Source organism: Cnephaeus nilssonii (assembly GCF_951640355.1).
Source record: "Cnephaeus nilssonii genome assembly, chromosome: 6".
Lineage (NCBI taxonomy): Eukaryota > Metazoa > Chordata > Mammalia > Chiroptera > Vespertilionidae > Cnephaeus > Cnephaeus nilssonii.
Genome location: NC_137077.1, coordinates 12,875,466 through 12,896,073, shown reverse-complemented (window position 1 = coordinate 12,896,073; position 20,608 = coordinate 12,875,466). Strand labels below are relative to the sequence as shown.

General features: G+C 42.8%; 1 protein-coding gene across 2 annotated transcripts; it reads left to right on the top strand.

Annotated features, from left to right (window-relative positions):
- The first annotated feature begins 5 nt into the window (after positions 1 to 5).
- On the top strand, positions 6 to 20,428 carry TDG (thymine DNA glycosylase). 2 transcript variants are annotated; one of them, XM_079775850.1, is made up of 10 exons: positions 6 to 145; positions 10,485 to 10,627; positions 13,500 to 13,813; positions 14,718 to 14,787; positions 16,341 to 16,476; positions 16,679 to 16,761; positions 16,842 to 16,936; positions 17,187 to 17,358; positions 17,787 to 17,912; positions 18,620 to 20,428. In XM_079775850.1, the coding sequence occupies exons 1-10, from the start codon at positions 123 to 125 to the stop codon at positions 18,748 to 18,750; spliced, it is 1,293 nt and encodes a 430-aa protein (XP_079631976.1). In that variant the 5' UTR covers positions 6 to 122; the 3' UTR covers positions 18,751 to 20,428. The 2 variants fall into 2 exon arrangements, with proteins under 2 accessions (XP_079631976.1, XP_079631975.1); XM_079775849.1 differs by having other exon boundaries at positions 18,617 to 20,421.
- The last annotated feature ends 180 nt before the right edge of the window (positions 20,429 to 20,608 follow it).

Here is a 20,608-nt window from a genome sequence, read left to right as displayed (position 1 = left end):
TCTGCCGGCAACCGGGTCCAAGTCTCTGGTCCCTGTACCGCTGGACCTACGCCACGACACTGTAGCGACCAGTCGCTCGCTTGCGTGGCAGGAGCAGACGTCGGCGGGAGCGGCAGCCGGGAATGGAAGCGGAGAACGCGGGCAGGTAAGGCCAGGGCGGAGCGCCGCCCCTCCCCCCGCGCCCCTCGCGGCGGGGCGGCCGCGGGCGCGCATGCTCGCTGGGGGGCTTCAGGTGCCGCCGCCGGTACAAAGGCCGGGGCCGCGCGTGCGCACTGCCGGCCCGCCGGCCCCTCCACGGCCGGCCGCTCCCGCGCGGGGGCTGCAGCACCTGCGCCCCTCCCCAGCCTTTGCCGGCACCTCGCTGGCTTTCCAGTGCCTTGGTAACAGCCAGCAGTCTCCTGTTGTATTTCTGGTTGCCCTCCTTGGCTACATTATCCTGCAAGGAGCCGTAAACGCGGAGTATCACCCTATCCCTTCAAAGGTTTCATTTTGTAGTTAGATTTATGTGGCTTCTCACCCCAAGATTTACTAAAAGCCACATCAGGGGCCACCAGATAGCCAGCGTTGCCATCCTAGAGCTCTTGAATTCTGAGACGATGACCACCACTCCCAGGAAGTCATCGAAATGTCTTCCGATGGCCTTGAGGACGAACTTGAGAGTCGATTTTTAATATGTCCTTTGGGGAGTGTAAGGCGTGTTGGAAAAACATTGCAAAAGCAGAGATTTCGAGATTTGAACGGGCAGAAAACCAAATTTTAAAAAACTAATTAGATAATGGTAAATAACAGGGTCTTTTTATAAAGTGATGCTCTGTATTGGAATAAAATACTGTTAGACCTATGAAGACTTATCCTGACTTGCGGTGGCTAATGGGCCCTGAACTTAGACACTTACTTCTCTGGGCCTGTTCATGTCTGTAAAATGGGGCATCGCTGGAATCCAGTTCTGACATGCTGTGAGTCCGTGTTACGTGGAAAGGGTTAAGTAACCAAAATCTTCTGAGAGTTTAGGAAAGGCGATAACATGTAGATAAAGTGGGAACTTGATCCTAATTTTGTGGATCGAGTCCTGAAGTAAAGTACCCCACTTCTTTCGCAGAAGAACTTTACAAAGAATACAATTCACCAGAACTTGTGGAAATCACTCCGACCTTTGCGATCTTACTTCAGATCAGAATGGAAACTTGGGTGAACCCTACCATCAAATGAATTCCGTGTTATAAGACCTTATTTAGTGCCTTATAAAGCCAAGTAGCAAGCTGGTAGAGTTTGTAGCTCAAAACTGGCTTATATTCTGTCTTCACTTAACCCATAGAGTTATAGACCATTTTTTAAATTTTGACGTGCAAAACTTTAACCTCAGGAAATAGGAAGAATTCTGCCTTAATACCGTAAGGAGTTTATCCTTGGGAATTCTGAAGTGACAGGCTCCCATAATCCAAAGAAAGTGGTTCTTCTGTCACCCTTACCTTGTGCTAATCGAGGAGTGGAATGGGATGCTGGGTAATAATGAGTTTGCTTTTTACTTTGGAGGGTTAACTTCAAAACATTCAAAGAGCCCTGGCCGGGTAATTCATTTGGTTGGAGCATCACCCTGTCAAGTGGAGGGTTACGGGTTCGATTCCTGGTCAAGGCACATGCCTAGGTTGTGGGTCCCATCCCCCTGGAGCGCTTGCAGGAGGCAGTGGATGGATGTTTCTCTCTCACAGGAGAGGAGCCTGAATACTGAAAATAAAAACATGGCTCCCTGTTTCTTCCAGAGGTGGAATCTGTCTTCTTAATGCATGGATTTTGATCCTAAACAAAATGTTTGCTTCTCAGTAGTAATTGAGCACATTTGCAAGGAACTAGTGACCACTAGGCTATAGTATTAAGTTCAGAAAAAAAGTAAGAGCCACCAAGCTCGGTCATTCCCTTTTAGCGAATGATACTAGAGCAGACAACATCAGGAGGGATGACAGGAGGTACCTAAAATATTGAATCATCTCCTGTTTTTGTTATTGTTATGGCAAATTTATTACATACCAGGCACTGTTTTAAGTGTTTTGCACAGGTTACCTACTTTAATTCTCACAACCAGTAAATTAGGTGCAACTATTCCCATTTTACAGATGTGGAATCTGGGACATAAAGAGGTTAAGGAACTTGCCTACAGAGCTAAGTAAGTGGCAGTGCTGAAATTTGAACCCAGGCAGTGTGGCTTCAAAGCCTGCCTACCTAACAGTTGTGCCATACCTCTGTGTGTGTGTGCGTGTGCGTGTGTGTGTGCCTGTGTGTGTGTGTGTGTGTGTGTGTGTGTGATGAAGGTGGACTGATAGCAGTCTAATTAGGTGAAATCAAAGCTGGTTTACTACTGAAAGAGTCAAATGCAGGCTGAAGGGAGGTCTGTACCGATGTGCCATTTTGTTCTACCACAACTTTGTACTTTTCAGAAGTTTAATAACCTCAAGGTGTTGATGAAACAATAAAATGTGTCCCGCTTTGTGGAATGGATGGGTTGAATCAGAATCCTAATCAATCCCAACTGGCTGGAACGGTGAATCAGCTTTTACAAAAAGAGACACAGTGTTTTGCTTAGGTGTGGAGAAATCAATGATACAAGTGTGAGATGAGGGAGAGATAATAAAAGGGCAGTTTTCATTGATGGTGAACTCAGTATGAATCGACTGGGTACTGTGAGTGCCAGTACAGCTAATGTATTGGGTTCTGTACTATGTCTGCAGAATGAGGAAGTAGATAGCCCTGCTCAGTTTCAGGATGATGAGGCTATATCTGAAGTATTTGTGTTTGTTTGTTTGCTTCTGAGCACCAAAAATGACCAAATAGTGAGGAAATTTGAAGTCATACTATATGAAGAGTAGTTAAATGAACTGTGGACTCTGGCTTATTCTGTATCTTTTTGTTTACAGTTTCCAGTACACTGCTGGTGAGAATGCAGACTGGATAACAGTATGGAGTTTCCTCAAAAAATTAAAAATGGAACTCCCATTTGAACCAGCAATCCCACTTCTAGGAGTGTATCCCAAGAAACCCAAAACACCAATCAGAATGTCTGCATCCCTATGTTCATAGCAGTGCAATTTACAATAGCTAAGATCTGGAAACAGCCCAAGTGCCCATCAGTAGATGAGTGGGTAAAAAAGCTGTGGTACATTTACACAATGTAGTACTATGCAAACCAACTCTTACCGTTTGCAACAGGATGAATGAAACTGGAGAGTATTATGTTAAATGAAATAAGCCAGTCAGGGAAAGATAAGTATCACATTATCTCACTCATGTGTGGAATCTAATGAACAGAATAAACTGATGAACAAAATAGATACAGAGACATAGAAGCATGGAACAGACTGACGAATTTCAGAGGCAAAGTAGGAGTGGAGGTGGGGCAGGAAGATTAAATGGGGAACTTGTATGCATATTTACATAGCCCATGGACACAGACAATAGTCTGGTGAAGGCCTGGGAGGGGCTGGTATGGGGTGGAGGGTGTCAATGGAAAAAACAACTCACAAAGTGAGCATTTGTAATACTTACAACAATAAAGATCCTATATAATAAAAGCCTAATATGCAAATTGTCCCCTCGACTGGGAGTTCAACCAGGGGGCGGGGCCAGCCGGCTAACTGCCCTCGGTCCCTCCCCTGGCCCGCCAACCACCCACAGCGCCTCCCCCTGACCGACCTGGTTGGGGGCGGACTGGCTGGACCCCACCTGTGCACAAATTCGTGCACCAGGCCTCTAGTAAATAAATAAACAAAGGTAAATAGTTATGATGGTACTCCATCATAGTTACATATCTAGTCCTTTGTATTTGAGCTTATGGATTATTTAGTGTTGATTGTTACTTTTGTAAGTATTCAGTGTTGTATATGCTTGTTTAAATGAAGATAATAAAATGTTGCTCTAGACTGAATATTTGTGTCCTTCCAAAGTTCATATGTTGAAACCTAACCTTCAATGTGATGGTATTTGTAGGTGGGGTGGCCTTTGGGAGGTGATTGGGTCATGAGTTCAGAGCCCTCCTAAATGGGATTAATGCCCTTATAGTAAAGCAGGTCCCAAGCCCTGGCCAGTTTGGTTCAGTGGTTAGAGCGTGGGGGTCACAGGTTCGATTCCTGTCCCTGGTCGGGGCACGTGGGAGAAACAACCAGTTGATGTGTCTCTCACATCGATGTTTCTCTCTCTTTCTCTCTCTGTCCCCCTCACCCCTCTCTACAAAAAATAACCTTGGGTGAGGTTTAACAACAACAACAAAAAGAGGTCCCGAGAGAGATGTGTCACCCCTTCTGACGTGTGAACCCATAATCGGGCCCTGGCCAGACACTGAATCTCCTGGTGCCTGGAAAGGGGATTTTCCAACCTCCAACACTGAGAAATAAATGTGTTGTTCATTATCCGTCCAGTCTGTGGTATTTTGTTGTAGCGGCCCAAATGGACTAAAACAAGTGTATTTGGAAAGAGCAACCGAAAACTTTAAAATAGTGGAAAATAATTGCAGAGGTTGAAGTTGTTCCTTTTAGGGAAAACCTTAAAGAGTTAGTTTAACAACAGGAAAATCTGAACTGAACCCTCAATCAGCTGTGTGTACGTGTACACATGTGTGTTTGTTTTGAGAAAGACTGTCGGAAAATCAGGAAAAACTCAGTTTATCAATTTCAAACAGCTGTAAAAACCAGCCCTTTGAGCACTGCTGTTTCAGAGAAGGGGGGGGGGGTGCACTTGGAGGCTAGGAGAGGAAGGGGTTAGCGGCAGGAAAAGGGGACAGGTAGCACCCAGCAGGAGGTGGGGACAAACATAAATGAAAGGGACAAGTGAAGAAGGGGAAATAAAGTCATTCGTACTTATAAGTTTGATATCAGGGAATTAAAGAAAATAAAAGCTCTTTGGGGTGTGTCTGGAATCTGGACAGATTTGGTCCTGTTTTCTGTGTATTCTCCGTGTATGGAGAAGTCACCAAATCTCACCTCATTTTCATGGTGAGGCAACAGAGCTCTCTCGAGGATGAATGACTTGACTAGCTGCTCTTTGTAGCTCTTCCCCTTGTACAGAGACAATTATTGTTCATAAATATTGCAGAATTCTGAGTTATGAAGTGGCAATTACCATATACAAATATAGCAAATGTATTTAAGAGGTACTTTTACATTAAGGATGAAAGAAATTTATGCTGCTTACAAATTTAACTAGCTTATCTAATAAAAGAGTAATATGCAAATTGACCGTACCTCCACTACACCCACCAGCCAATCAGGAGTGAGTATGCAAATTAACCCAACCAAGATGGCTGCAGCCACAGAGTGGGAAGGAGGCTTGGGTTTCCCTGGCAATGGAGGAAGCCAAGCTTCTTGCACACCCTGGCTGGCCCAGGCCTCCGCTGAAGGCTACAAAGTTTCAATTATAGAAGATAAATAAATCCCAACAAAAATGGCTGTGGCCACGGAGCGAGCAGGAGGCTTGAGTTTCCCTCGCGATGGAGGAAGCCAAGTTCCTGGCCTGCCCTGGCCTCCGCTGAAGGCTACAAAGTTTCAGTTATAGAAAATAAATAATCCCAGATACCAGGGCCTCCACTTGGGTCATCGGGGGGCGTGGCCGGCCTGCAAACCACCACAGGCCCCTTGCCCAGGCCACCCCATGCCCCAAGGGAACCACCACCCTGATCCAGGACATCCTTCAGGGCAAACCAGCTGGCCCCCACCCATGCACCCGTGCACTATCCTAATAAAAGAGTAATATGCAAATTTACCATCACTCCAACACACAAAGATGGCTGCCCCTATGTGGTCAAAGATCCTGCCCCCATGTGGACACAAGATGGCCAGCAGGGGAGGGCAGTTGGGAGGGACCAGGCCTTCAAGGGAGGGCAGTTAGGGGTGATCAGGCCAGCAGAGGAGGGAAGTTGGGGACGACCGGGCCTGCAGGGGAGAACAGTTGTGGGGGGGACCAGGCCTGCAGGGGAGGGCAGTTAGGGGTGACCAGGCCTGCAGGGGAGGGCAGTTAGGCCTCAATCAGGCTGTCAGGGGAGTGGTTAGGGGGTGATCAGGCTGGCAGGCAGAAGTGGTTAGGGGCAATCAGGAAGACAGGCAGGCGAGCAGTTAGGAGCCAGCAGCCCTGGATTGTGAGAGGGATCCCAGATTGGAGAGGGTGCAGGCTGGGCTGTGGGACACCCCCCCTCCGCCCCCCACCCCCCGTGCACGAATTTCGTGCACCGGGCCTCTGGTTATTACATAAAAGAAAATGAGATTACTCAGAACTCTTTAGTTGCCTAGCATTCAAGTTCATGAAGGTTTTTGTACAGATGTCATGCTTTCTTCTGCCAACTAATAAGAATGTTGTAACCCACCCTGTTTCTTTTTGTTCTGGCTGTAAGTTGATCAGGCTAAATTGAACACTCAACGATAGTGTTACCTCAGAACTTACACATTCTATTTTCCATAGCTTCATTTTTTTTTTTTGTTCCTGTTCTAATTTAATTTACTGTAAAGTGCCAGAGATAGTTTTTAAAAGATTACGGGACACATCAGTATTCTAGATAAATTTCTAGATTTCTTTCAAAATTGATATCTAAAATAAAACTCCAGATATTTTTCTTCATTATTTTTTACTTCAATCAACTGGTTTTGAAAATATTAATTTTCCATTTCTGAACCCCAGAATTTTTGAAGATCCTTAATGACCCCTAAGTATGCTATGGGAGCCACATTTCAGAAATCGATTTTTTTGAAGTTTGGAGTCCTTGCCCTGGCCGGTGTGGCTTCGTTGGTTGAGCATTGTCCTGTGTACCAAAAGGTTCAATTCCTGGTCAGGCACATGCCCAGGTTGTGGGTTTGATTCCTGGTACGGGAGTCAGCTGATCGATGTTTCTCTCTCTAAAATCAATGAAAACATTTTTTAAAAAGTTCAGACCCCTTTTGTAATGTGAATGGTGTCTCCCTAATTTTTATATGCTTTAAGTTTGGCTTTTCTTTACTTTTAAAAATGTTTATGTATTTACTTTAGAGAGGGAGGGAGGGGGAGAGAGAGAAAGAGAGAGAGAGAGAGAGAGAGACATCAATTTTGCTGTTACACTTATTTATGCATTCATTAGATGGTTCTTGTATGTGCCCTGACTGGGGATTGAACTTGCAACCTTGGCGTATTGGGACGACACTCTAACCAACTGAGCTACCCAGCCAGGGCTTAGGTTTGGATTTTTGTGAAGTACTCAACATCTGTTGAACTCTGAGAGTGGTAACAAGCAACATGGGGGCAGGGCGGGGGAGGTTGCCTTCCTGACAATATGACAAAGAGCAGACCTCGTGGATTCTTTGGCCACTCATTTATTGTGACCACATGTTTCTACTTTTATATATTCTAACCAAAAGCGGCTGTTAGACTCTCAGAAACTGGCATTAGCCCCAGCCAAAAGTTACAGTTCGTTTTACTAGAATTTCCAGAGGGTGAACTGCACATGATCTCGCAATATAACAGCCTTACCCTACTCCTCATCAGAATATTTAAATTATAAACATTGAACAACCAATGTTTTGACAAGTTAAGAAAAAAGCTACAAATAGTATTAAAAGTGTGAAAAGAGAGGACATTTTACTTTGTGCTGGGCACACTTCACTTCTCTTCATTTTTACATTTTAATTTCTAGTCCTTGGCTACATGGTTTCCCTATGTGTAGCCTTGGTTTACAATGCTATTTTATATTCTTTTCCACTTTAAAATATATCAAAGGTTTTCTGTGCTTTTACAGAATATCAGTACATTTACTTTCTAGGAGCTGCATAGTATTGTCTCATGTTAATGTTTCCTAAATCATTGTATCATATTTATTTTTTTTTACATAATTTGAGAACAATATATTTAAAGAAATAAAACTCTTGAGGTATAGTTTAATATCTCTTATTCTTAACCTTTTAATTTAATTTTTAAAATATGTTTTTATTGATTTTTTTTTTTTCTTGAGAGAGAGAAAAACATTGATCGGCTGCCTCCTGCATGCCCCTTACTGGGGATTGATCCTGCAATCCCTAGCATGTGCCCTGACCAGGAACTGAACCAGCAATTGAACCTGCAACCTCTTGGTGCATGGGATGATCTCAACCAACTGAGCCACACAGGCCAGGGCACTAATTCTTAACCTTTTAAAATCAACTTACCCTGAAATATAGCTTGATGTTAAAATGCCTCTCCAGTTGTTTATCCATTGATAGCATGGGAATGAACCCCTGTTTTCTTTGCAAATCTAACATTCTAGCCCAGCCACCCATGGGTAGACTCTTAAACTTGTGTCTGTCTCAGCCTTTTACACTTTTCCAGGGGGATGCTTTAGTTTGCCTTCTTTTACAACCATTTTATTGAGATACTAGAGGCCTGTTGCACGAAGAGATTTGTGCATTAGGCCTTCCTTCCCTTGGCTTCCAGCACCCGTTTTCCTCCGGCACCTGGGACCCAGGACTTCACTCCGGCCGGAGTCTGCCGTCTTCGTCTTTACTGCAGACTCAGGCCGGAGTCTGCCATCTTCGTCTTTGCTGCAGACTCCGGAGTCTGCAGTCTTGTCTTCACTGTGGCACTCCGCTCCTTTACATCCCTTCGCCCCCCGCCCTCCCTCTCATAGCAGGCATCCTGCCCCGCCTGGCCACTCCGCGCCTGGAGCAGCTGGGCAGCCGCCATCTTTGGCCTTCTAATTTGCATACTCACTCTGATTGGCTGTGGGCGTAGCGGAGGTACGGTCAGTTTACATGTTTGTCTATTATTAGGTAAGATGATTTAGGCACTATAAAGTTGACACGCTTAAAGTGTACTAGTTTGCCTTTTTAATTCCAGCTGTCTGAGCTCCCTGTCTTCTTTCTCCACATGCAAAGAGAAAGAAAACTAGTAAGTGGAGTATCTTGCCCCAGAACATAGTAAACAGTACTCATTCACTTTATTTCCTAGTGTTTTTCCTCCTACTGCATATCCTGTGGCATTATTTGGTATTAGCGTAACTTGGGTTTCATAAATTGTGTTTACTTCCCTAGCTTTGTGCTGATGCAGCAGCTTAAGATAGTGGCTTATGGCCATCAGAAATATTTTTGGGAAATTGTTTTCTGTGAAGGCCTCTGTCCCTGACATTGAACACAATACTTTGAACAAAGCTTAAATCATGTTCAGAAGACAGGTCTAAAGTGGTTTTTCCCCCATAAATTCATAGACAAAATATTGTTTTCCAATCCTCATTTAGTGACAGAAAAGCAAAAATCCAGCAACAATTAAAAAACAGATCCAATGATGAATACATAAACAGGCAAAGAAACCAGGAGAACTTTAGATTGGAAGAGGAGTGGGAATTGGGAGATGCTGGTCAAAGGGCACAAGCTTCCAGGTAGAAGAGGGTAAAGGGGGATAAATGGAAGGAGACTTGACTTAGGGCAGCGAACACACAACATTCAGATGTTGTCTTATAGAATTGTGTACCTGAAACCTATCCAAATTCAATAAATTTACGAAAACATGAAAAGTTCTGGGGACTGATGTACAGCATCACCATGCTATTATTTACTTGAAGGTTGATAAGAGAATAGATCTTAAATGTTCTCACTGCAAAAAAGAAATATGGTAATTATGTGACAGATGGAGGTGTTAGCTAAGGCTGTCCCATGGTGGTCAGCACTGTACAATGCAGGGTGGAGCAAAAGTAGGTTTATAGTTGTTCATATATAAAGTGAGACAATAATGTATATATATAAAAGGCTAATATACAAAGTGTTCCCTCGGGAGTTCGATCGCTCGCTATGACATGCACTGACCACCAGGGGGCAGCGTGGAACAAAGGAAGGCCCTGGTCGGCAGCTGGAAGGCCCCGATTGGCCCTGATTGCCGGCCAGGCGTAGGGCCCCTACCCGTGGACAAATTTCGTACACCAGTCCTCTAGTTAATAAATAATAATACAAGAATAAACTGTTGCATGTACTCACAAGAGCAAACCTACTTTTGCCCCACCCTGTATATAAGTGTACCAAATCAACATGTTGTACATCTGTAACTTACACAATGTTATATGTCAATTTTATCTCAAAATTGGGGGAAAAGTTAGGCCGGGGGAGGGTTAGATTAGAGGGTAAGTTAGATGATTCAATACTTACTGATGGTAGTAACACAAATGGTTTTTGTGTTCCTGTGTGGGCTTGTGGGCCTTTTGTGTCTCCCTGCTAGAAATTCCCATGATCTCATCTCAGGGAAAGTGCAGGCTGACTTGATAGACTGGTAGTTGTATTGAGGACACATCTTGCCATTAAACAGTGTGAGAGTGAATTAGTGTTGGTTAGTAAAGGTTGGGTGAGTGTGTACATGTGAGACTAGATCTTCCTCCTCACTTTGCACCTGTTGTCAACTCTAAATAAATACCACATTCTGGTTTCAAAATATTTGGGTCCTGAAAAGTTATTTACAGCTGATCATTTAAACTTACATTTGGGTAATTTTACCCTCTTATCTTAATTTAATTGTTCTTTCAGCTATTCTCTTCAGCAAGCTCAAGCTTTTTACACATTTCCATTTCAACAAATGATGGCCGAGGCTCCTAACATGGACGCTATGGACACACAGCAGATGCCAGCGGAAGTTCCAGAGTCAGCTCCTGCTCAGGCACCCGGACAAGGTAGTTGCCCCAGGAGAGTATAGAAAAGTAGCTATTGGATTAGCCAACTTATTTAAGAAAGGGTTTAATGATGAATTTTAGTTCTGTTTTAGTGTTAAAATTTAAAAAAAAATATTTTTTACTGATTTCAGAGAGGAAGGGAGAGGGAGAGAGAGATAGAAACATCAATGATGAGAGAGAATCGTTGATCGGCTGCCTCCAGCACCCTTCTCACTGGGGATCGAGTCTGCAACCCGAGAATGTGCCCTGACCGGGAATCGAACCGAGGCCTCCTGGTTTATTGGTCAACGCTCAACCACTGAGCCATGCCAGCTCGGCTAGTGTTAAAAAATTTAACCCACTCTTTAGGTACTTAGTATCTGCCAGGCACTGTAGGTTTTCAGGGGAGAAGCGGGGAAACATGGATCCTGCCCTGGCTGATATGGCTTTATCGGTTGGGCGTGGTCCCTTGCACCAAAGTGTTTCTAGTTGAATACCCGGTTGGGGCACATAACTGGGTTGCAGGCCGATCCCCAGGGAGGGTGTGCGGGAAGTAGCCAATGGATATTTCTCTCCCTCTCCCTCTCCCTCTCCCTCTCCCTCTCCCTCTCCCTCTCCCTCTCCCTCTCCCTCCTTCCCTCTTCCTCCTTCCCTCTCCCTCTTCCTCCTTCCCTCTCCCTCTCCCTCTCCCTCCTTCCCTCTCCCTCCTTCCCTCTCCCTCCTTCCTTCTCCCCCTTTCTCTCTCTGAAATCAATAAAACATATTTTTAAAAAAGAACATGGATCCTGCTCTGGAATATCTCATAATCTAGTAGGGGAAAATAATAAGTAAACACACGTCATGGCTCAGCACACAAAGCAGTGAAGAGCGGCATAGGAAGCTGTGAGAGCTCATGGCATTGACACCTAATCAGACTGAGGCTCAGAGGGCCCAGAAACTCCAGGGTGAGGAGACTATCTATCCCCAGGAAGAAAGGGCTGGGAAAGTCCCAGGTGAGGGGAGCATGCACAAAGCACAGACAAGAAGAAGCACGACAGTTAAAAAGCAGTGATTCTGACATTGGAGTCTGGGGTGTAGCAAAGAAATGGTGAGAGACGAGGCTGGATGGGGAGCATTGAGGCTTGTTTAACTGAAAGATGTATATCCTATCCTGAAGGCAGCAGGGAGCGGTTGAGAGAATGTAGGCAGATAGTGGCGTATATCAGCCTAGAAGTATTACAGAGGATAGACTGGGTGGTAGAAAACAAGCAGAACTTGGAGCCGAGGAGTGGATTAGAGACCCTTTGAATAATCTGGGGACAAAAGGAGGAAGTAAAGGGGTGGAGAAGGACAGAATTGAGAACTACTCCGGAGGTAGAATTACCTGGCCATGGTAGATGGATTTCATGGGGAGACGGGGAGGAAGAGGACTCTGGAAATAATTCCTAGGCAATTGGATGAGGGAGGTACCATTCACCAAGATAGAGAATGAGAAGAAAGGAGAACAGATTTGGGGGTGGGGAGATGGAGAGAAGGTAATGATTACAGCTCCAGTGTAGCTGTATTATATGAGAATTGTGCTCAGAGTTACAGGTTATGATCCCAGGAACACGTCTCCCTTCACTGCGTTGGGGATACCCCTGCCCTTGACCGCGGCTTTTCTGGGCAGGCCGCACTGGGACTTCCCCAGCTACAAGCCAGTGGCGGTGGATCTCTTAGCATAAGAGTGGCTACAGCAGAGTGAGATAGAAACAGGGAAGGACGGGAGGCCAGGGTGGAGAAATGCCCAATAGTAGTAGAATGGGGGAGGAGCCTGAGAAGTTGTAAGAGAGATGTTAAAGCACTAAGGTTAGAAAACCAAGGCTTCCTGTGGATATTTTAGGACAGTGGTTTGTGACCAGAGATGATTTTGCCCTCTAGGGACGTTTGGTATTGTCTGGAGACACCTTTGATGGTCATGACTGGCTGGATGCTACTGGCATCTAGTGGGCAGAAGCCAAGGCTGCTATTAAATAGAGAATGTTGCCCGGCCCGTGTGACTCAGAGATTGAGCAATGACCTTGAACCAGGAGGTCACGGTTCGATTCCTGGTCAGGGCACATGCCTGGATTGCAGTCTTAATCCCCAGTGGGGAGTGTGTTGGAGGCGGTCAATCAATGATTCTCTCTCATCATTGCTGTTTCTATCTCTCTCTTCCCTCTCCCTTCCTCTCTGAAATCAATAAAAATATATGTATTTTTAAAAAATATATAGAATGTTAAACATTTTAAAATGTACAGAACAGTCTCCCACAACCAAAAATTATCCAGCTTAAGATGTCAGTAGTGCCAAGACTGAGAAACTCTGCATTAGGTCCTGAGATCAGATTCCTACTGCCAGCCAGAGGTTTCATCCTCAGCACCTCTGAGTTCCCGTCTTTGCGTGTGTGTGGAACAGACGCTCAGAATCTCTAAAGCCCACAGGCCTTGCTTTTGAGGCTTTCTACTGCTGGAATTCTGGGGAAATTGAGAGAAACTGTTTCCCTTCCTCCCTGTTTCGCTGTGTACTTTTTCTGTCATTTGTTTACTTAATTATTCATGTATTTACATGTAGAATTCCTATAAAGTAGTACATAGATGCTTTGTATCCAAGGGGAGGCCAAGATGCCAGGTGAGATTGTGTAAAAAAATCCATCGATGATTATGATGGAGGTTTCATTCCAAGAACAGCTAGCAGAGGAGGGAGGGTCATGGATGGGACCACATGAACCCAGTTCTAGGGTGAAGCAAGGGGAAGACATTGTAGAGGAGACTGACGCTGGGAGATTGGGGAGAAAGGTGAAAAGGATGTGGATAGGGTGGCTTTTCTGGGAAAACTGCCTAGACTTTGCAGTTGCGGTTTTCTGCATCACATCCTGGAAATCCTTGTGTTTCAGAGGCTCCCAAAGGAAGGAAAAGAAAACCCAGAACAAGACAACCAAAAGAACCAGTGGAACCTAAGAAACCGGCCAAGGCCAAAAAAGCTGCCGACGCCAAGAAACCTGCCGACGCCAAGAAACCTGCCGACGCCAAGAAACCCGCCGAGACCAAAAAGTCTGCCAAGTCCACAAAAGCAAAAGAAAAGCAAGAAAAAATTACAGACACGTTTAAAGTGAAAAGAAAAGTTGACCGTTTTAATGGTGTTTCAGAAGCTGAACTTTTGACCAAGACGCTCCCGGACATTTTGACCTTCAATCTGGACATTGTGATTGTAAGGATTTCTGTCCCCATTTGGTTTTATAAATAGCACTAGAGGCCCCGCGCGCGAAATCTCGTGAGACTCAGACCCACTGCACCGCGAGACCCATCAGTGCACCTCCTGGTGACGGGTCGTTTGGTCATTACAGCGTTACAGTCACGGGCCTTTTATAGTATGAAAGATTGGTGGATTAACTTAACCTTTATCCTTGCAAATCATTTTGCTGAAAAGAACCATTTCTAAGAATCCTTTTGGTAGTACATGATGTCACCTTCATGAGGTCGTGTTACTGGGGAGTGTTTGAGAGGGTGGGCTTCAGAGTAGGGTTGTCTGGTGTCCAGTCCTGCCACATGCGTATGACAAGCCTTAGCTTTCCTGAACCCCCGTTTCCTCCTTGGTGAAACGGGTGATAATAGTGCCTCTCTCCTAGGATTTCAGTTAAATTAAATAATCCATGTAACACAGACTGCGTGGCATCTGTGAGTTCCCCATGAATGATAACAATGATTTTGAACTTCGCTTTTTGTCTGTAACTAAGAAACAGCACGCACACAGCTGTGCAGATGTTGTGGAGTCAGCTACTTGCTGGGAGCTGAGAAGGAGGCTTGTGGCTGGACCTGGGCTCAGACTGACCGATGGCTCCAGCGCCTCTTTCTTTCCAGCCCAGTGGGTGAGGGTGGGGGTGGGGGTGTGGCCAGGGGATATGAGGGAATCAAAATGGCTTTTAAAAACAACAGCAAAACTTTTAATATAAAGGAAAATTTCTTTCCTCAGACTGTAGTACTTTGTTCAGATCAAGAGGAGGATAAACGATACTGCTTATGATGTTAGATTATACTTTTATTTTAATAAATTCAATTTTATCCACTACTCTGTCACCTTTACACCCTACTAAAATGTATGAACATTTTTTTAGATTGGTATAAACCCGGGACTGATGGCTGCTTACAAAGGGCATCATTACCCTGGACCTGGAAACCATTTTTGTAAGTGGTTACTTTCTTTTTATTATTACTGTAATTTTAAACTAGATACCTGTGTTAATAGTTTGGGTTGTTGTTGTTTTTTAAACCAAATTGTGTTTTTAATAAGAGAGATTGTATATATGTGTCAGTATACATACATGTTTTCTGTGTGTGTATACACAAAGAAGGTTTGGAATGACATGTCACTTGATATCCAAGAGTGGAGGGGCATGAAAAGGAGTACTTCCTCCTTTGTTTGGATTGTTTCAAATGAGCGTTACTACTTTTTTAAAGGATTTTTTTAGTTGTTACCTATTGACGTAGCAGCAATAGTGCATCGCTGAGCCAGCGCAGACAGAACACTGACCCTTGCAGATTTCTGCTGATCGCCATCACATTTCCAGGAGAGATGAAATGCTTGCTATTGGCAGTCAAGTTAAGAAGTGCTGTGATTGGAGACATTCTCTACAGAAATTCCATATCTAGCAGAAAATAGTATTAAAGACCTTCATATTTGTCGAGTGAGCTTTAAAACCACATATGACTATTGTATTGTCCTGTATACGAGTCATCTTACCAGCATGCCTAATGGAACAAGGCATGCTGTAGGCCCCCGGGAAATGCTAGTGGATGATCTAAGAGTAACATAAAAAATATTTAGGACAGCCCTGACCGGTTTGGCTCAGTGGATAGAGCGTCAGCCTGCGGACTGAAGGGTCCCAGGTTCGATTCCGGTCAAGGGCATGTACCTTGGTTGCAGGCACATCCCCAGTAGAGGGTGTGCAGGAGGCAGCTGATCGATGTTTCTCTCTCATCGATGTTTCTAACTCTCTCTCCCTCTCCCTTCCTCTCTGTAAAAAAACAATAAAATATATTTTTTTAAAAATTAGGGCAAATGATAGTAATTTGTTTTTGGAATGAATAGCATATTGTTTCCATTATTTAAAAAGTTTTTTCCTCGGGAATTTTGAACTTTTCATTTTCTCCACTGTCAAGCCCATCAGTGTATGTTTACCTATTTGAGGTATTCCCGGCTGGTGGTGATATCACCAATGATTAGAAAGGAGAGCTTTTTCAAAGTTTCCTATACTGACTAGATTCTTGACAGGCATTTATCTTAATCCCCCCTATGAAAAGGGAATGATAATAGTAATATCTCATAAGATAATTAAATGAGATAATACATGCAAAAGGCTTAGCATAGTACTTAGCATACAGTAATTGCTTGATACGGTTTTTGATCTATATTATAATATGTACTTTTTTTAAATTTCAAGAATAGTATGTAAACTAATGGGCAGATCCCTGAGGGGAGGAAGGTGGAAGGGGACTGGAAGGGATCAATCAAAGAATATATACGTATATATGCAGAGCCCAAGGAGAAAAACAGTAATGTGGTAACGGCCTGGGGTGGGGTGGGGACTGAGTAGAGGGGGGCAAATGGGGGACATCTATAATACTGTCAACTATAAAAAAATAAAAGAGCAGAACAATTTTAAAAAATAGACTACTACATCAGCCCATAGGGCAGAAGCCTTTGACCTGCTATGGAAATAAACTAAACTCTCTCACAGGGAAGTGTCTGTTTATGTCAGGACTGAGCGAGGTCCAACTGAACCATATGGACGATCACACTTTACCAGGAAAATATGGTATTGGATTTACCAATATGGTGGAAAGGACAACACCAGGCAGCAAGGACCTTTCCAGGTAATTACGTGACATTTATTTTTATCGGCTGAACCTTGGCCGTCCTGGTGCCTCACACACTCTAGGAATACCATATGTGTCTAGTTCAGGCTGAGCTTGACAAACAGTATGTGAATTGATCTTTTTTTGAAAGCTATCTGAATTTAGTATATTATAAATATTGCCATACTTATATTATGATGACTTTTTAATTTAATTTTAGTAAAGAATTTCGTGAAGGAGGACGTATTCTAGTGCAGAAATTACAGAAATATCAGCCACGAATAGCAGTGTTTAATGGAAAATGTAAGGTTTGCTTTTAAATTTTACCTTTTTTTCTTTGCTAACATTATGGACAATGTAAATATGTTTGCATTTCATTTTAGGTATTTATGAAATTTTTAGTAAAGAAGTTTTTGGAGTAAAGGTTAAGAACTTAGAATTTGGACTTCAACCCCACAAGATCCCAGACACAGAAACTGTAAGTCCTTAAAATTATATTTGCAGATCAGCTCAATGTGGATTTTTTTTCTAGCTAATTGACTTTTTTTTATTTGTCCTATCCATTGCAATTTATGCTACGAAAAGAAATACACAACCACTTTTATTAATTTTGCATATACTGCTAAAGTAATAAGTATCAAGTCATGAACCCAAAGAAAGACACGTTTTCTATCTCCATAGGAGTGGATTGAACAGATTGCTATAACTATCAAATTTTATGATTCTAGCTCTGCTATGTGATGCCGTCATCCAGTGCGAGATGTGCTCAGTTTCCCCGAGCCCAGGACAAAGTTCATTACTACATTAAGCTGAAAGACTTACGAGATCAGTTGAAAGGCATTGAACGAAACACAGACGTTCAGGAAGTTCAGTATACATTTGACCTGCAGCTTGCCCAAGGTGTGTCCCCGTTATTGCTCCTTGTTTTCATTTCATGTCTGTATACACTCCAGAAAGTATGTTGTGAATTGAAAAGCAGGAGAGGAGAAAGTTATATTTATAGCCAGAGTGCTCTGATAATGGCTGTTAGTCACTGTTAGAATCTCCTTTTACTAAGGTCTTCCACGTACTCTGCTGCTCTTACAGATGTTGAGGATATAAGAAACATTGTAACCCACCCAAAATTAAATCTTCTAGGCTGTAACAGTTCTTATGAGTTAATATAGTACATGTTATGAAGAGTGCAAAAGCTTATACTTAGCAAAAGATGTATCTCAGTATACATGAACATTCAAGAAAAAGATTTCTTCCTCATGATTTGTGAATAGAGCTATCTTTTAAGAGTGTTGTACAAAATCAGCTTTAAATCTCTTCCACTCTCCCCACAGAGGATGCAAAGAAGATGGCTGTTAAGGAAGAAAAATATGATCCGGGTTATGAAGCAGCATATGGCGGTGCTTACGGTGCAAATCCATGCAATGGTGAACCTTGCAGCTTCTCTTCAAATGGGCTGAGTATGTCCCCTCCCTATGTTTGTTCTCTCAAAGACTTGCTTTTGTCAGGATTGGGGGCAGGGGAAGTTCTTTTAAAAAGAGCAAATTATTGAAGAATGGGAATTAATAAAAAACTCTGGTTAGTGATTCGTAGAGAAAATGTGATGGTTATTTAATGTTTACACAAACATACAGCCCCTTTACTTTAAATCACTAACTACAGTAAGTCATCATAGTTGCATTTTCCTCCTTGAATAACAAATGAGGATTTATTAGTCCGGTATCTGAAAATAGAACAGAAATACAGAAATATACTGTATTCAAGAAGCTTGCTTGCCCTAGCTGGTTTGGCTCAGTGGATAGAGTGTCGGTCTGTGGACTGACGGGTCCTGGGTTCCATTCCAGTCAAGGGCACATGCCTGGGTTGTGGGTTCAATCCCCAGTAGGGGGCATGCAGGAGGCAGCCATCAAAGATTCTCATCATTGATGTTTCTCTCTTTCCCTCTCCCTTCCTCTCTGAAATCACATACACACACACACACATACATGTATGCATGCATGTATGTATGTATACATATATATATTTTAAAAAGACGAGGAAGAAGCTTGCTTAACTATTTTAATAACAGTTCTCATTCACTGGACAGTTAAAATCCCCTAATTTGATCATTTAAAGCTTTAAATGTAAGAAACTAACCTTCTCCCTCTCCCCTCCTCCCCGCCAGCAGCTGACTGTGGAGAATCGACGTTCAGTGGTGTTCCCAACGGGCAGTGGATGAGCCAGTCGTTCACAGACCAGATCCCTTCCTTCAACAATCACTGTGGGATGCAAGAACAGGAGGAAGGAAACGTTGCTTAGGCACGGTGCTTCTCAGCCCTGCTCAAATGCTGCAGTTTTATTGCAGTGGTCAAGAAGTGGCCCTCAGTTTGCTAACGGAAGTATTTTATTCGTGCTTTCCTCTGGTGATGTAACCATAGTACAGTTGTGTGGTAGAATCAACTGTATGAACCTAGGTAGTTTGGAAGGAACATTTAGGATTTTTTGTATATGAGTTTTTGTATTTGAATTAACCATCATTCCAGCATTTTATAAAGGCTTTTTCATTTAGGAAGAAACTGATTTTCTTTTGGAAGTCACTTTTAAACTGTAATTTTAAAAAATGCAACAGTCTGAATACTTATATTTGATTATCCACCGTGCATAAACCTAGAAACACCATTACCCCTTTTATGCCTAAGAAGGGCATGCTATGCTGTTAGTAAGAATTGCCACTGGTAAAGAGGCAGATGTGAAGTTAAGCCTCTGGAGTCGGGTTCACACTCAGACCTCTTTACCAATGGCGATCGTTTGTGAGAGTTGCTTTCTAGTACAAACGTGGAGTGTGGCCTTGCAGCAGCAAGACCAACCTGGCCTTACGTGACAGGGCATTCAACCCTGGCTTTGGCCTCCTCACCCTGTGTGCTAATTCTCTCATAGGCAGAAACTATGCTGCTGGGATGGTGGGCTCCAGGGAATGCAGTAGACCTTTTAAATGTTGTTACTTCATCTGTGTTTTACTTGAGAGACATACACTCGATAGGGAAGGAACTGAATTTCTCTTTCAATACCTATCACCATTCGAATTTTATCTTCCTCGGCTTTAGGGGTATGACATGGCAAGTGATGAGAAATGAATTTTCAGAATGAGTGGCAAGATGCTGGAGGTGTTTGATAATCTTTTTTAAACTGGTGCTTTATGTACAGGAGATGTACTACTATAATTAAGACAAATTTTCTTGCTAGTTAAATCTCGTAAGCCAGTAATTCACAAACTTCTTTCTCTGCATCATTGTTCTTTGTTACTGTGGACTAAATTAACCTAATGCAAGGTTAGTTTTTAAGTAATGTACCTTTGTGATTTTCTAATGCATTTTCCAAGGTGCTACAAATAGTCCAGACTTCTAGGCCTGGCAGGTATAAACCTGGGTGTTTGGAAATGCTATTTGCATCTCCCCTTGATCACTTATACCCACGGAGCATGCTTTTCAATATGAAAATATTTATCAAAAGGTGTTGTTTTTCTAAAAGGTTATATGCCCTGTTCTTTTTTTATAATAAGAGAAACAAACCTTGTTGTGAATCTTAACATGCTGTTTAGCTGCTGGCTGTGATGGATTTTATTTTTCCTTTAGTCTGGATCAAGCTGTGTAAGAGTCATTCATGTTATTTAAATCATGTACTGTACTGCTGTTTACATGGATGTTTTGTGCGGGTGCTTTGAAGTGCCTTGCATCAGGGACTAGGAACAACTGAATTATTTTTTCATGGGACTGTGTAAAGCATGTAACTAGGTATTGCTTTGGTATATAATAATTTGTAGCCTTACAATGGATTTTTTTTTTATTTAAGTGGAGAAAATAAATTATGGACACTTACTAGAGAATGGGTTTAAGGACTTTCCAAGCGTACAGCAATGGTGTGTTTCATTAAATATGACAGGTAGTAAATGTTGATATATTCTATACATGACAATATGAGACTTTTTCATTAAAAAATATTGAAAAAGTTTTTAAATTCATTTGAAAGTCTGATGATTTTTACAATAAAAAATGTAAGAATGATTATCCTTAAGTTGCAGGCTTTTCTGTAGCGAGACTTACTGGTATTCTTTCACCCTTTAAACCTGAGATCAGTTTACCTTCTGTTATATTTAACATATAGAATGCTATATACAATG